The 16403-nt window shown below is 40.9% G+C and overlaps 1 protein-coding gene and 1 long non-coding RNA gene across 2 annotated transcripts; one reads left to right on the forward strand and one right to left on the reverse strand.

The window, feature by feature from the left end:
- Positions 1-1678: 1678 nt before the first annotated feature.
- Positions 1679-12572, reverse strand: LOC115566884 (B-cell receptor CD22). The gene is made up of 19 exons (XM_030392936.1): positions 12390-12572; positions 12219-12284; positions 10839-10937; positions 10582-10693; positions 10343-10488; positions 10102-10222; positions 9865-10001; positions 9443-9565; positions 9073-9219; positions 8382-8487; positions 7849-8012; positions 7316-7465; positions 6989-7120; positions 5767-5848; positions 5490-5538; positions 4374-4460; positions 4117-4250; positions 3240-3366; positions 1679-2355 (listed from the first exon to the last, which is right to left on the reverse strand). Exons 2-18 carry the CDS (start codon positions 12265-12267, stop codon positions 3264-3266), a joined length of 1941 nt encoding a protein of 646 aa, XP_030248796.1. The 5' UTR covers positions 12268-12284; positions 12390-12572; the 3' UTR covers positions 1679-2355; positions 3240-3263.
- LOC115566885 (uncharacterized) lies at positions 3274-15500 on the forward strand. The gene is made up of 4 exons (XR_003981090.1): positions 3274-3398; positions 14867-14974; positions 15056-15201; positions 15383-15500. It is a non-coding gene; the product is annotated as an uncharacterized LOC115566885 (long non-coding RNA).
- Positions 15501-16403: the final 903 nt, after the last annotated feature.

The raw sequence follows: 16403 nt of genomic DNA on the forward strand, positions 1-16403 counted from the left end.
TCACTGCCAGACAAATAGAGCGATGGTGCAATGAAACACTTCGTACAACGGATAAATGATTTCAAACTGTGTCATCTGAAGTGTGGCTGGTACCCAGGACCTACACCAGAAACCTGACAGACTGAATATCTATAAATGAGAGAGAGTGTAAAATGAATCAATGAATTAGTTATCTAACTTGATAAATTATGTATGAATGATATTTCTCATACTTTGCAACATAGATTTATAAACTCAAGATGGTCCCTGTGGTGATTTAGGAACATTATTTTGTGTGAGACTTTCTTATATAAAAAACGCATTGAATCTGAACTAAAGGTCACAGTAGTGCAAGAAATAGAAGAAGCCACCATGTAAATATAAGGGGTTCTTGCTTTGTCACTGGTGGAAATAACTTAATTAGATTTGCTCAGGTACTGTACGTAAGTACATATGAAGAGATACTTCAAGACACTTTAATTCTGGGCAAATGTTGTACTTTTTACTTCGATATATTTATTTGACTTTAAGGTTACTAGTTACTTTTCATATTTAATTCAGAACAAAATATTAATAACAAATAAATTATGATGTGAAACTAAAGATAAAGATAAAAGTTGATGGCTGAGGGGAAAATCACAAGCTCCCCAACAGATCACCTATTTACAGCTTCAACATTAAAGTGATAAACACACACACACAGCAAGCAATTAATAAGATAATATACATTATCCAGAATATGTCATTTTGCCTAATGAGTAATTTTATTTGTATTATTTTCAGGACCTCAGTACTTCTTCAACCTCTGGTCCCGGTGATGTGATCTATCCTTGTCCACAGAGTGGTGTTACTGCGCCATGCAACAGGTTTTCCACTTTGTTCTTTCCTCAGCTCCACTCATGTCCCCACCAGTACCTGAGGTAAGGTCACTGACGCTGGAGAAAAAAGGAATAATAACTGTGGCTCCAAATGGATGACTGTGTATGACTATGTCCCTTTATATTGCTGTCTTATCATAACTCATAGCACATTGCCTCATCAAATATTTCCACTGCGGCTCCACATGAAGGGAGAAAATGTCACAATAAGAGAACGATAATGACGCCACAAAAACTTTTCCTCCACACCACGTGTCTCAGGCAGGAACATTTTACAAGGAGGAGTGTTTTTTGTTGTTTTTGTGATACAAAAAGTGCAATTTGTAGAGTCAGTGTGTGGTTGTTTTTTAACCAGCAGGTTTGTAAGCCCCATTTGATGTCATAACAAAATGTTCCAAAATTGAGCAGTGATGTTTTATTTCCTCGCATTTTGTAAGATCATGTCCGTGGCTCCAGATGGCATAACTGAAAGATGGAGACACCGACAATGTAGCAACACCCTCGTGTGCTGATCAGTGTCATTGTGGTCAAAAAATAGTTCACTATCAGTTGTACATCAAGAAAACAAAGAGGACATTTATACATTTCACAGTGAAATCAATCACTGTAAGTCCCTTTAACTGAAATGAATCAAGCTATTAAAGCTAAAATACCGATTTCACTGATTCTATGTCATTACAAAGGCTGGAACAATTTTTAAGACTGTGAGAGAAAGTCAACTTGTATTTCTGATCTAAATTCACACCTGACATACTTTTTCTTCACTCTCATGCACTTTTAATATCACAGCATGTCCAATGCTTGAAAAAAAAAAAACAACATTCAATCAAGTTACAGTTTGAGTTTTATTTTTCTTAATGTAACAAACACACATACCACACCATGTAATTTTGCCTTATTGCTGGCTTGGCTAAGCCCGCTAACCATTAAGAAGTTTGATGAATACAGTGAAACTCATATGTGTCAAACACTGCATATGCTTTATAGATGCCAAACAATTCTCGATATGTTTTTCCACTAATACGTAATTTGTATTTGAGAAATGTATGTTTATGTACAAATTATTGTCACCTATCTGTGGTCAGGGGATACAAATGATGCAGCCAGTCATATTGTGTCATCTACATTAACTTTGGGTGGGAATTTACATGTCAGCTACCAACTAAAAAGCAGCAGTAAATAGAGCCTGTACTGTGGATATGAATGCAAGCAAAATGACAATCAGTGTTACTTTTTCATTCGCTGACATGAGGCGGTTCTGCTTCTTCAGGCAGCACACAGTGGCAAGATGCATAGAAAAACAAAGAGAGACACATGCAACACAGTTTGGGAGCTGGACTCGCAGTCAGGACCAGGACCACGTGCTGTCCTCATGGCGAAGAATCCCTAAAGACATATCTAACCCAGAGCAGCGTAAGGCATCAACAGAGTCCACATGGAGTCGTTTCCCGTCCCGTTTCCAGTCCTCTGTGGGTGAATGTATGTAGAGCGAGGCAGGCTGGTGTGTTGTTCAGCAGAAAGAATAACAGGAGCAAAAACATGAGTGAACTTTGAAGAGAACAAAATGCAAATTATTAGATTACAAAACAACATTTCATTCATCATTGAATGCATGACAAGGAGTTTTTAAAGGTAGGGAAGGGAATTCCGGATAAAGGTAGTCGATTGTTGAGTCTCTCTCCTTGGTTTCGGGTCAGAATTTTGTGCAGAATACAGATATTCTGCCTTTCCCACCATTAATTGGTTATGAAACTATCCTAATTTAACACTGATGCTTTCCTATGACCCTCAGCGAGAAGACTGCTGTTTCTGCATAATGTTATATTTATTGCTTGTTACGCCTGTCAACGAGTCAGTACCCGATTTACGTGGGTTAGGGTAAGTCATGAAATTAAACTTATTTTACATGGCAGAGTGCTGAGGATGAACTGAGGGTTCTCACAGCCTGAGCAAAGAAGCTGCTCTGTAGTCTGGTGGATTGGTACAACACGAAAACAGATCTGATTGTGTTACAGGGTCGTCATATTACAGTCATTGATATTACAAAGCCATAAACAGACACACTACCTTATGGCTATGCATCCTTCAAACGTCTGAGTTTAAGAAACACTGTATTTCATTCCTGACGGAAAATCATTTAAAATGTTGATGACTCATCGAGCACACAGGGGCGTATATTGATTATTTGTCCAATGACGTACATTAGATTAGCTGTTTCAACAATTGCCATCCAGATCCAGATCTTCATGAAGGGAGTGGTGCTGCTAATACCACTTTTGTCCACAGAGGTCGCCACAATCAACCAAAAATTTGAATTCCTTGTCACAGTTTAAAGATTTAAAGGTTTGTGAATGACAACACTGAGAGAGTAAAGAGTCAAACCTGATCTGCCCTTTTCCCTCCCGGTCAGTGGCGAGCCTGCTGCAGTAACGTGTAAACAACTTTGGGGGAATCCTTTGGCTTTCTGTCACCGCCCAGTGGCAGACTGTGGACCTGCACCTGCTCCGCACTGAACCAACGTCAACAACAAACAGAAACCATGTGAGTTCATCTGGACATCTGACTGGGATCAGAAACCACTGAAATGTTTTTAAAGTCCAAAACTGGGACGAGAAATTTATTGTCCTCTCATAAACCGTGGAAGGTGTTGGATATCACAGAAGACAGAAGAGTGTAAAGTGTAGAGAGGGTGATGACAGGAAGATAAAGAAGAAAGCAAGAGAGCCAGTGCAGTTGTAAAATTAAATCCGTGGCACACAGGACATGAAACAGTAGACTGCTGCTGTGGTCAACAGCTCTGTAGGGAGACAGATGGGGAAGATGGGAGACAGAACATGACAGAATGGGAGGAAGTGTTGGACTAAGGCTGAGAGACCGATGAAGTTCAGCGCACAGTATGTCATTTCTGCCACTAGGGATCTTTCAATCAAAACAAAAGAGATAAGTAGTATGGGATGATGGGAGCTGTTATCTTGTTGCCACTACAACTACATTCTGACTGGTAGAAATGTTCATGGACGAGGTTTCTATGTTTAATTCATGTTATGTTCAGTCTCATTTGCCAAATCCTTTCATTACTCGTTGACATGTTTAAGCGACACGCGACCTAATGCGACGTATCTTTACATCGAACAAATGTATGGATTTCTGTGGGTTTGAACTTTGAGAGAAACGTCAGGTTGCTATCATGTTAACGCTGAAATGTAACGTCTCGTATTGCTCAGTGGAGAAAAGTGACAGAGATAAATTCAGATGGTACCTGTGGAGTTTGGAGAAGTGGACGGAGATGTAGTTGGGCGTGGGGTTGTGACTTTCAACCTCTGTGATTGGTGGAGCATCCTTCAGAGGAACGATGGCGGGGTGGGAGCTGTCACTCAGGTCCTCTGGCTCCTCCTACACACACACACACACACACACACAGGCAGAGATACATCCAACTTTCAGTTAATTTGCAATATATTGTCGTTCATTTCCAAGTTTATATCAGACTCTCAAATAGTGTACTGAGTTGTGTACCGGTATGTCGGACATCTTGCCCTTTCTCAATGGAAAGGTCTGTTGGGCTGACTCATAGAACATGGTGTCAGCTGTCACTGAGGGGCGCTGGTGTCACACACACACACACACACACACACACACACACACACACACACAGACAAAGAGAATTTGCAAAGCTGAGGGTTATTTTTAATCAACAGACATGAACGGCAAGGCACATCATTTAAAAACTACCCTGAATTTAAAGGTGCGCAGTTTTGGGGAAGAAATTTTAATCAGAAGAGAAAGATCTTCACTGACACTAAATTTTTTTTTTTTTACCAAAACAAACTTAAATTAAAAAAACTCTTCGTTATCATGACTAAATAATCTGAATAAACAAAGCGACTTCAAGGGGCCGTCCAGACGGGGGAAAAACTATCTTTTTTACTCCGTCTTCCTCTGCATCATTTCAAGAATATTTGCGTCCACACGGATCCACTGAAAACGACCGAAAATGCTGTAGTTCATATTCCAGGCCTCTAGGTGGCGCTTGACATTCACCAAAAACGGAGAAGAAGACACGGAGCGTGCTGTAAACAAACAGACAGTAGACTGTGAAACCGAACACAACAAGAAGATGAAAATGGCTAGTGCAAGGAAACCAGAATCGTTTGTGTGGACCGTTATTGAGGTCGAACTGCTTCTGCGACTCACACTCAACTACAAGGCATGTAAGTTGCAAGAAAGGCTCAATATCTTCTGCGGCACGAACACGAGCATGTAGTCCGCCATTGTTGTTGTTGTTGTTGTTATGCGACGTCGCGGGGTTCAGAGGTCGAGGGGTGGGGCGATGGCGGCATCGTTTTGGAAAGTATGCGGATTTGCTGTACACATGAAAACGGGAGGGCTGCGTTTTCGGATTTCTCCACCCTCAGACCCGTTTTCAAAAAAGTGCGTTTTCAGGATCCGTATGGACGATCGGCCAGAATTCCTGTTTGGGTTTGAGTTTGAATCTCTTCACCAAAACTACATAGTGCCCCTTTAATGTGGGATGTTGCTTCATTAAAAGCATGATTTTGAACTGGCCACCACTAATAATGGAAAAACTGAGGATGTTGAGTCATTCAGTCAGACAAATTAAAAGTACTCTACCTTGTTTGCCACTTCCCCCGACTCCATGTCTACTCTGTGCATGTTCTTACTGTGAAGACACAGGGACAGTATTATCAAACCATAACCAAGTGACAACTCCTTCCACAAAAATAATTAAAATAAGCCTTAAATCTGGCTTTATGATGCTCAATCCTTCTAAAAGAAATCATAAAATACTAGATAACTGATGTTGAACTCTAAAATAAGCAACAATAGACACAAAAATGTTATTATTATGATTAAGTAGTCCTCCTAGCAGTAAGTGACAGTGTGTCACCTGATCATTATGGCCACTGTGAGAGTGATGAGTCCAGCAGACACGCCTACTGCTGATGCTAAGGCGATGACCTTAAGGCGACCTGCCAGTGGGAGGACAATAAAGATCATCGGCATGACAAGAAACAGGAAGAAAGGAGAGCTAATAAGGGTTAACATGAGGCGAATAAAAATAGAAGTGGAGCAAACTAAAAAAAAAACCAGAACAACAGACAAAAATAGAAAGAGAGAAAGTGAGGAATGGGGAAAGTGCTGTGCATCATCTCTCAGGCGTCTAGACCTCGAGACTTGTGTTTCCAGTTCTGATTTCCAAACCTAACTCCACTTCTTCAGCTGTCTAGACTCAAATAGTAGTTTTCCACAACACCTCATCACCCCGTCCTCTCCCCTCATAGCGACAGGGCTTTACATGACTCACCATGACTCATAGAAAAAACAGTCAGAAACCATGAAGCTATACAAAACGAAGACCAGGGCCCAGACCTCATGCTGCGATAGTGACAGGGGAGGTTTCATCACTCATCAGTTCAAAACCTATCCAAACATCCCTTCGCGCTTTAATCTCAGGGAGACATATTTTATGGTCCATTGTCCGAGATAATGAGAGACATGGATTTGTAACGGGCCAGGGGTGTTTTATTAAACTTATCAGTGACACCTCATCTCTTCCATTGCACCTTTTAAAGTGACACAAGCAGCGCAGTGATTCAGAAACAAGAAGTCACCACCTTCTACTGTGAACACAGGGGAGCGTCATGGAACAGCTGTCAGCAGAGATGAACCACTGAGGGTCTTCAGAATGCGACTCTGACACCCTCACAACTCGTTAAAATCACCACATCAGAAATTCCATTGAGACATTTATTTGCCTCAAAGGTTGTCATTATGTTAAACAGCAGAGAGCCTGAAGCCTGCTTATTCTTCTTGCAGGGGTCAAAACTTGAACTATTAACAAAATTCATCACGTTTTCATAGAAATAGTTTCCAGTTCAGATTTTTTAAGTAATTCAGCATATAACAACTTCATGAATGTTTTTTTCATGTCGGCTACTTCTGATAGATAGTGTTAGAAATGTTTTTACGTAACAACACAAACACAGCACAGGCAGCACCGCAACACTAGGGCTGTAACAAAGATATTCCACTATTAAAGTCCATAGGTTTGCCAAGGGTAAGACACGCAGTGTGAAAGATAAGGTGTCCGTGCATGAATCATTGCGTACCTCTGACTCGGACAGTGAGGACAGGAGAGCTGTGGGCTCCGATTCGATTCCTGGCCTCACAGTAGTACTGACCGCTCTCTCCGGGGCCGACCTCTGAGAAGGTGAAGACGGGGCCAGACTTGGTGCCCCACGCTGCACAGAAGGGTAAAAGATCCACTTAGTGTTTCAGAGAGTGTTGGAGGATAACAACCAACAGGCAGTCCAGAGGCACACAGAGCACGACACCTTACTGTACTGACTGCAGACATTAACCACAGGTTAGAGCGTTAGGTATTGACGATTTTGTAATGTTAACCTTGAGCGGAACCACATTTTTACGATGCTAACATTGTACAGAGCCCCCGTCCAGAGTCAAGCGGTGCCACGTGAAGTTATCCACCGCTGGGTTGGCTTGACTGCTGCAGGTCAAGGTCAAAGGTCGGCCGGCTTCCACCACGCTGGAGGGACGAGCCAGAACCGAGGTGTTCTTAGGAGGGTCTGAAGAGAGAGGGAGAGGAAGATAGAAGCAAGGTTACGGAAGGAACCCCATGATTAGATATGAATTACAACATGCGTATGTGTTAGAATAATGTTTGACATAGGGAAAACTTTGGTCATTTGTGGAAGACCATATCTCCATGATAGAGACAGGACAAAGAGAAGAACAAGTGGAGACTGAGAAGAGGTGGCTGGAAAGACAGATAGGGGGAGAAGGAGAGAAACTTAAGAGGTATTGATGAGGAGAGGAGAGGAGAGGAGAGGAGAGGGGAGGAGAGGAGAAGAGAGGAGAGGAGAGGAGAGCAGCATTTACCACATAAATAAATAAATAAATAAATAAAATAACATGTCATGCACACACAAACAACACACCCACTACTTACAAAGTATAGTGAGTGTAGCAACAGGTGAGGTTTGGTATCCTAACCGGCTCGATGCTGTACAGTAGTACTGACCAGCGTGGTGAGCGCGCGCCGCGGGGAACGTCAGGTTCTGGAACGTTCCTTTAGCCAACACTTGGTCCCCGAGGATACGATACCAAGCATACCTGCAGGAGAGAGGATGGCGAAGATGATGATGATGATGATGTTGAAAATGAGTGTGGGACTGAGATACCATATTCTCTGGTCCTTTTTTTTCTGGATTTTCTAAAGCAAATATTTATCATTATTACAATGTTTTTTTTAAATTGTATATTGCCCAGTCCTTTTTTGTAAAACCCTAAAGCAAAGTGAAAGTCGGAATGAAATGTCAATGACAAATGCAGTGATGAAAACGGAGACAAAATCACCTGTGAGGAGCGTGATATGAAGGAACAGCATTATACAATATACTCTCAGTTCAGCATCAGCATCATTTAATACTTGTTAGAAAGCTGCTAATGTTGATAACCCTGGAGGACACGTATTCCTCATACCTGTTGGCAGGAGGGTTGGCTTGGCTGACACAGCTCAGGTTCACAGAGGAGCCCTCTCTGATGTCACCTGGAGGACTCACTAGCACACGAGTGTTCTTCGGAGAGTCTGAACACACAAACACAGAGAGAGAAAAACAGGAGAATTATTCCAACAATGTTCATGTTTTTATTTTAAAAAACAAAATTGATTCCGGCTTTGGAGGCAGCACTGGTGCCTATCAAACATGTGGACGTATACTGTAGAAACAACCTGCAGATCTTTTCGTTTAGGGTATGAAGGAAAGCAAACCAGAGCGTAGGAAAAAAAACTGTTAATTCTGAAAATCAAAATGGTTGCAGATTGATTTTCTGTCTGTCTGTAATCCTCTAAATGATAAGTCCTGCTGTTTGAGGCATTCTTAGACACAAAAGTAAACCTTCATTATTAAAAATCACCCGTTTGTATCACTTCCTCCTGAATCCACATGATGTGATATGTCTACTGTCATTATGACCAAAGTTTCACAAATAAAGTTGCTGCCTAATCAGTTTAACCCAGACTAACCTTTGACAGATTTACACAACAGGACTGAAGATACAAATACACATCCAGAAGTGAGAAGGGCTCACAAAGGGTTATTGCTCTCAATATTATGTCTGACTTAAGCATGCAAGTTTTTTTTTTATTTTGTCTGACCTCCTAAAAACTTACAAGTGACATTGAGTAGAAGTGATGTGGAGCGGTCTGTCCCCAGTGAGTTACGAGCTACGCAGAAGTACTCTCCTCTGTCTGTGTATCTGAGGTGGGACAGGTGGAGCTGAGGCCTGAAACTGTCAGGGATGCTGCCACTGTCCATGTCTGGAGAGCAAACAAACACACACACAAATTCACATCAAGGGCCGCATCTAAAGACATATGCATAAATAGGTTTACGCAAAAACTATTTTCTTCATCTCTCTTACTAAAGGAACTTAACTAAAACAGCCGCACGATAACATTTGCATTACAATATAGCTAGCACATATCTGCACAGTCAGTGTACACAGAGCATCATGTCATCATGCTATGTGCTGGTCTTTACCTTTGAACCATGCAAAGCTCTCTACAGGCGGAGCTGCGTCACTAATGCAGGTCAGAGTGACCGACCCCCCCTCTGTCACCTCCCCTGCTGGGAACACTGATATGGAGGTGGAGTGAGGAGTGTCTACACAGGAGAGAAAATGATAGATATAAGGAAGAAATTGATACAATGGGAACAGAATAAAACGGGAGCGAAGATGAAATATTGCAAAATGTAAATGAGAACTTTTTCAAAACCTTTTTCAATAGTTTAACATAAAAGTATTTTTCTACATGAAAATCTCTGTCTATATCAATTCAAAGTTTAAATACTCATCCAGAAAGTAAAGACATCAGCATATTTGTATCAAAGTGGTTACAGATGCACAACCTGAAGACAAAGATCTCCTGCTTTCCTCAACTCGATTGGTTGATTGTACTCACGTCCCAGAGCCAGGGAGAGGGATGGTGACTGGACATTCTGTGGAGGGATTGGACGGCAGGTGTACGCTCCAGCATGCTGCTGGTCAAAGCGGTTGATGATCATCCACTGCTCATAGGAGCCGAGGTTCAGTCCATTCCTGTGTGCAGAGTATCGTATCACCTCTACAGTCTAAGAGACAGCATACCTTTTGAATATAAACAGCAGCCACAGTACAGCCACATGCACAGTAAACGCACCTGTACAGTGCAAGGCTCCGTCCCGGAGCAGCACATCCTCTGGCCTGACAACCTACAAACACAGTTTCTCCAAAGCCAAACATGTTGGCAGGTCTTGCAGGATGCACCTGCACCTGGAGGTCTGAACACACAGAACATTCGTACATACACAGAAATACCGGCTGCATGAGTCTACTGCAGAACTCAACACACGTTTGTCATACCTGAGATGCTACAGCAGTTTTGGTTTGTGTGAACCTACCTGTTACATCAAGTTTGATGGTGTTCGGGGAGGTCCACCTGCCCAATGGTTGGTCCGTCTCAAACCTGAAGTGGTACTCGCCTGCATCGCTCAGCTTCACAACCCGAATCTGGACTGAACAGCTGGAATAGCTGCCTCCGATGTAGCTGGAGCAATTCAACAACAAGCAACAATTCATTTCTCAGACATATCAGTACAGTATGCCACATTCAAAAAAATCAAAGCGTGTTTTCTCCTACCGTGTGCGTCCACGGTATGACAGGCTGATCTCGTTGGGGTCAGTGTGGTGAGTGAACTCCCTGCGGCCGTCTGCAGACACACGGAACCACATGACCCGCTTCACAGTGTGACCTGTGAACCACAGCAAGAACTCCAGCCTTAACTGATCTAAACTTGGTCACAGGCAAATCCATTTTATAGCATTATTTATTGATTTTTAATTACAGGAATGTAATGAGAAAATATAACAGAGAGGGCCATTGCATTGATTTAATACCTGATGGGTAGTCATAACGGCAGGGCAGAGTGACAGTTGTTCCCGCCCACACACAGATCTCCCTCCTAGAAAATGACACACTCCACCTGCTCTGGATCCCTGCAGCACAATTTAAATTAATCAATACCAAGAAAAATAATGCAACAAGTTTTTTAACTTCCCACCCCGCCTCCTGGCGTTTGCATGTGGCATCACTTTTAGCCCTGCTGTTACGAAGACAGCGTTAGCAACCTGGCTACCGCTAATGTCCTGACTACTGTCTAAGGCGAAAAACAACTGTAAGAATCACAATTTGACCTAAAATCTCAGTGGCAGAGGAAAATACCTGGTTGTATTAATAAGTTGGTAATAGCATCCAGGGAAAACAATACCTCTTCCTGTTTTGGTTGCATCATGATAGTGTCAATGCATCCTTTGTGCTGTAATTCTTCCTTCATTTCTTGGGGAAAAAACTTATCCCAGTGGCAGACTGAATGGCAAAGTGAGGTTTACAGGAAACCAAACTGTACGCAGATGGTGTGATTTGATTACAGCCATTACAACATGCAATCATTACTCCATAATGATAATTTAAAAAAGCTTGTCTTTTGCCAGTTTAACAAAAAAGAAGGTCATTAAAAAACACACAAAATGCACACATTATGAAACCATCCAACCACCAAAACATCTCTACCCTCTCTTTCACTCACTCTGTCTTTTTACACCATTTGTTCTTGTGTTTTTTTTTTGTTTTTTTTTTTAAATCAATAACCAGTTCAGTGGTAGAAACAAATAAGCATCCATTGCTGCTGACCGTCCCACCCACATATACTCTGCCTTATAAAACAGGCTACCAAAGGTCGAGGGAATACACACTTAAAATGCTAATGCAGTTGTAAATTTCAACCGACCACAAGTCAAAGTTTTCCTCCAATGTGGCTCCTCAGAGAAAAACTTGTTAAACCACAGCTCTGATCAGCTCACAGAGTGACACAGAGAACTGAGGCAGTGAGAATGAGCCCTGATGTGCAGCCGTGGTGTCGTCCTGCGCTGCTAACTGCCTGCCTGGCTGACTACCTTGCACAAAAGGCAATCAATACTTATAAATAACTTGAGCGTAAAGGCAAGGGCACCTGGCTGCAAGACCTTACTGTATGTTCATAATGGATCCAATAAGTCTGTCATTCACTAATTTCCCCTGTTGTTTTGCAGTATGATTGACACATTTATGATACATCTGAAATACAATAATAATATTTGACCATTAAGGAGCATGCCAGGTCATCACATCCCCTAATAAACAATACGAATATCCTCAATAAAGCCTTGTTTGGTTAAGTTTTACACCTCATGATTGAAAAAAGCTATAATTTCTGATGTACTTTTGTGTTTGTCACTTACCTGGTAAAGCTGTAAGGATGGTGCCCAGAACTAACGCACCTGCCAACATCTCCGCTGACACGAGCTCTATAATGTCACCGGAGGAGGAGAAAAAGCACAGAGACAGAGAGGTGGAGAAAACACTCAGGAAAGGAATAACAACATCCAGCTGAATAAATGTGAAGCACTCACCCTTTAAAATATCTTCATTCAGCTCAGTCAGTCAGACAGAACAGGGTTAGATGGACCTGCGCGACCCAAACAGTGACGGAGGAGATTTTTCTGAGCGGTGAGAGTTGCAGGGTGATCGGAATCGGGAGGTAGGAGACGGGAGGAGGAGTGGAGGGGGCAGAAGGAGGAGGATGAGGATGAGGAAGAGGAAGTGTATGTGCTTTTTTAAAAAAGTAACTTCTGCTGCCTTCTTACATCCTGGCTTTTAAACTCTTAACTGTTTCTATTTTCACTTGTTCCACCTCTCCCCGTGAAACTGTCTGTAAGGTCACTGATGTGATGTGTCTGGTTTCTCCACTTCATTGCTGTGTAAATGTGACAGCCTTGAGATCGTGTCACATTCACACTGGTCTTTTCCAACTCAGGGTCATTAACCTTCAGTTCAGTTAAATACATCATCAACCAATCTTACATTACAGCAAACAATTCAGTGTTGCTTTGTCTTAAAGAAGCATTAAAGGTGCACTACGTAGTTTTGAAAAAATAATTCAAAATATTTACAATTATTACGATTTATTTATCATCATATTTATCATCATATTTATCACAATAACAGATTATTTCATTATGTATATTTGATACATTTCCATAACTACATAAACAAGCCGCCCTCAGTGTATACACAAGCGTATGTATAAATTATGAAATTGTGTTGTCCTTCGAGCACAGTTTGTTTATTCAGTTATGAAAAACAATATATGATGATAGCACTTTTCTTATCAGTGATTACTTTTCTGCTTTTCCCACACATTTCTACCTCAAAACTTGATAGTGCACCTTTAATTAGGGTTATTTGCGCCAACTAATACATCATCTCTTTCCTGTCCACTCTGTAATAAAGGGATACAATGGCCCCATGATAATTAATAACAACCAGTAATTCAACAGCTGTTGGTTCTTGATTGTTTATTAGAGCAGAAGTATTAAAAAAGTAGTTTGGGAAACACTTTAGATTACAGACTGCATTTAATAGGAAAGAATTCTGGAGTTACGGTGCAATCTTTTGTATTAACGCTGTGCCTGTACACTATGTACCAATACATCTATGTAAGTACTGGGGAACAAGATACAATATAAGGGATTTACAGGGAATAACAATTTGGTATAATTTATACTGTAGTTATTTCTTAAACTACTGGGTATCTATTCTATTATTACAGGGACATTAATCTGAAATTGTGGTTGACAGCAGTACAGCTCCTCACAGTGAGAGTTCGCCTTGTTTGAGCTCTGTGCACGGCCTCTGTTCATCTCAGAAAATGAAAACACATATAGCAAAAGACAAAACACTCGTATGTATGGTTTATATAATCTTCTGACAGCAAACAGTAAACTGACAGTATGAGAACAGTAAACTGTTCTCATACTGTTCTCTGTGGTTACACAGTAAGAGCAAGTAAGTCCCTCCTTGTTACATATAGTTATATTGTAACTACAGGATGTGCAGGCAGTAATGTCAGCAATATTGGTAAAGTTATTCAAGAATGTGGTCATTTATGTAATGGTCATTTTGTACTCAGTGCCAGTGGCAACACTTCACAAAAAAGTAGTTATTGAGTAGTTTCTTATTACCTACAGTATTTCATGATTATGTAACAGGCTATTGAGTGATGCAGAAGTCAGAGCTCCATCTTCCCAAAAATTCAAGATTCAAGATTCAAGATGTTTATTGTAATATACACAGTGGAAACATAGTTTGCACCAGCCAATGAAATTCTTAATTTGCTAGTTTCCCTTAACACAAGATGTACTTAAAAGAAAATAAATAAATTAAAAGCATGTTAGCATGTGCAATGTTCGCATACAGCAGGAGGCACTGAAAGACATTGAAATATAAGAATATTGAATATGTACATTGGATATTGAAGATATGTACATAGTGAAGGTGTATAGTTATAGTTAACAATATTGAATATAGTGCAAATGTAGAAATATAGTGCAAATGTAGAGAAATGTCTAGATAGTGGATTAGGTTCCTAAGAGTTAAAGAGTTACTACAGTATAAATTATCGGTATATTAATCCAAAATGTTTGGATTATTGCTCAGTAGTCATACAAACCCTGTATTTATAGAATACCCAAGTACCCCAGTTCAAAACAGATATATATATTTTTTTTTTCCATAGGTAATATAGATGAATGAGTTAATATAGCACATGTTTTGTCAAAAAAATTATTCTTTTTTCTTTTCCCCCACACGCACTGAAAAACAACTATTTTCAGCTGGACCTTCTTCCATTATAAACACAACCTCATGTTTTTAAAGAAAACTGTAAAATGGCATGCTATGTGCCTATATATTATTGAAACTTTCTTGGATGATATTCTGTTGTTTATAGCATCAACACAAATTTAAAAAGTTAGCTACCGGCAATGCAAAGGTTCTATAGTTGTATGCTAAATCTATTCCTGACTTATATTTTTGTTTATCATGACAGGAGTCCTCAGTCTTGGCGTTCCTCGAGCAGCAAAGAGTGAATGTGAACCACCCAAACAACTCAGATGACCAAGCAGAGCGCTGAACCACTCTCGGCAGTGAGCACCCAGTGAGTACCAGAACGATCCCATCAGCAGTGACTGGAAGCTTGTTTATGTTACTCACTCTGATGTCATATCTATCTTTCTAGACTCTGCATCAACCTCCCGACAAGAAGCGACGACGTAGACGACCGAGGCTCCACATTAGTGATGACAGAGAAGATCCGGACCAGATGAGGGGGACTGGTGACTGCAGAGCCAGCTGGTGGTGGTCAACTTTCTTTGAGTGGGCTAAGTAAGTCATCCTCATATATGCATACTTACATATCTGCATTATATTTATTATAGGAATCTTCTCTGATGTTATTTTGTTGTTAATGATATTTATGCAAATTCATCAATATACCCACCAACAATGTAAATGTTGAATAGGTTTGTCCGACATGTATTCATGACTTATTTTTTCTGTGTCACAGGGCAGGATGACTCTGTGTTTATGGCGAGCAGCCCCCTGCCTGCTTCCAGGCACCTGAACACTGTGTGAAGGCCCAGTGAATGCATTGCAACACTCCTGCTCCTACCCCGCAACTGCTGACACCACCTTCTTCATCCCCTGATTTTTCCAATTTAATAAATATGACTTACAGAATTCAAGCTGGGACAATGTCTGAGAGCCCTGATTTCAAGGTCACAGCTGACACACTACTATATCTGTACAGGTAGAGGACATGGCTGCACTTGAAAAACAGAAAAGTAGTAGATCTTTGGGTACAGTCGAGTATATAATAAAATGCAAAAGTATCTTTTCAGAATATTGTACATGGAGTATATCTAGTATTATTATTTGCATGTAGAAAAGTTGAAATTCAATATTAAATAGGGTGCAAGACACCAGTCAGTGCTGTCAAAGGTTGAGTGAAGCGCTTCACATCAGTCAAGTTTGATAGTAATGTGACACCTACCACATTAACCATCATTATTTGATCCATTGCTCTTTTACTAAATATTAATTCTGATCAACAAACACAATATTCAATGGTCAATTCTGTTACACAGTAAAAGGTGGTTGGCCTTCACTCTAAACTGACATTTCACAATGTTGTTACAAACTTTGACTGTCATGATTGACTGATTGTTAAAAAGTCAGAGGTATGGTTAATTTGTAAAATGCATACAGGCCGGTTGGCATACATTAACACACATAAGTCAAGCAGACATCTACTCGGCAGCCCAGATGTCCTCTCATCCACTGCTCTAATTGAGAATTGTTGGCACAGAAAACTACCCACAACCAGACGTGGGGAGGTTCGAGACCTCTCAGTCAACTGTGTCCACTTAGCCTGATGAGTCTAAATGACTTTAACATCCTACCCTGCCACAACTTGGCCAATAGATGTCAGTTTAGCGTCACGACTTGGCCAATTGGCTACTTACCCCTGCTTTGACCCGGGAGTAATGATGATGTACAGTTTAACATTTCAGTCAATCTCTATTCAA

The sequence above is a fragment of the Sparus aurata genome, chromosome 17, assembly GCF_900880675.1.
Source record: "Sparus aurata chromosome 17, fSpaAur1.1, whole genome shotgun sequence".
Classification (NCBI taxonomy): Eukaryota; Metazoa; Chordata; class Actinopteri; order Spariformes; family Sparidae; genus Sparus; species Sparus aurata.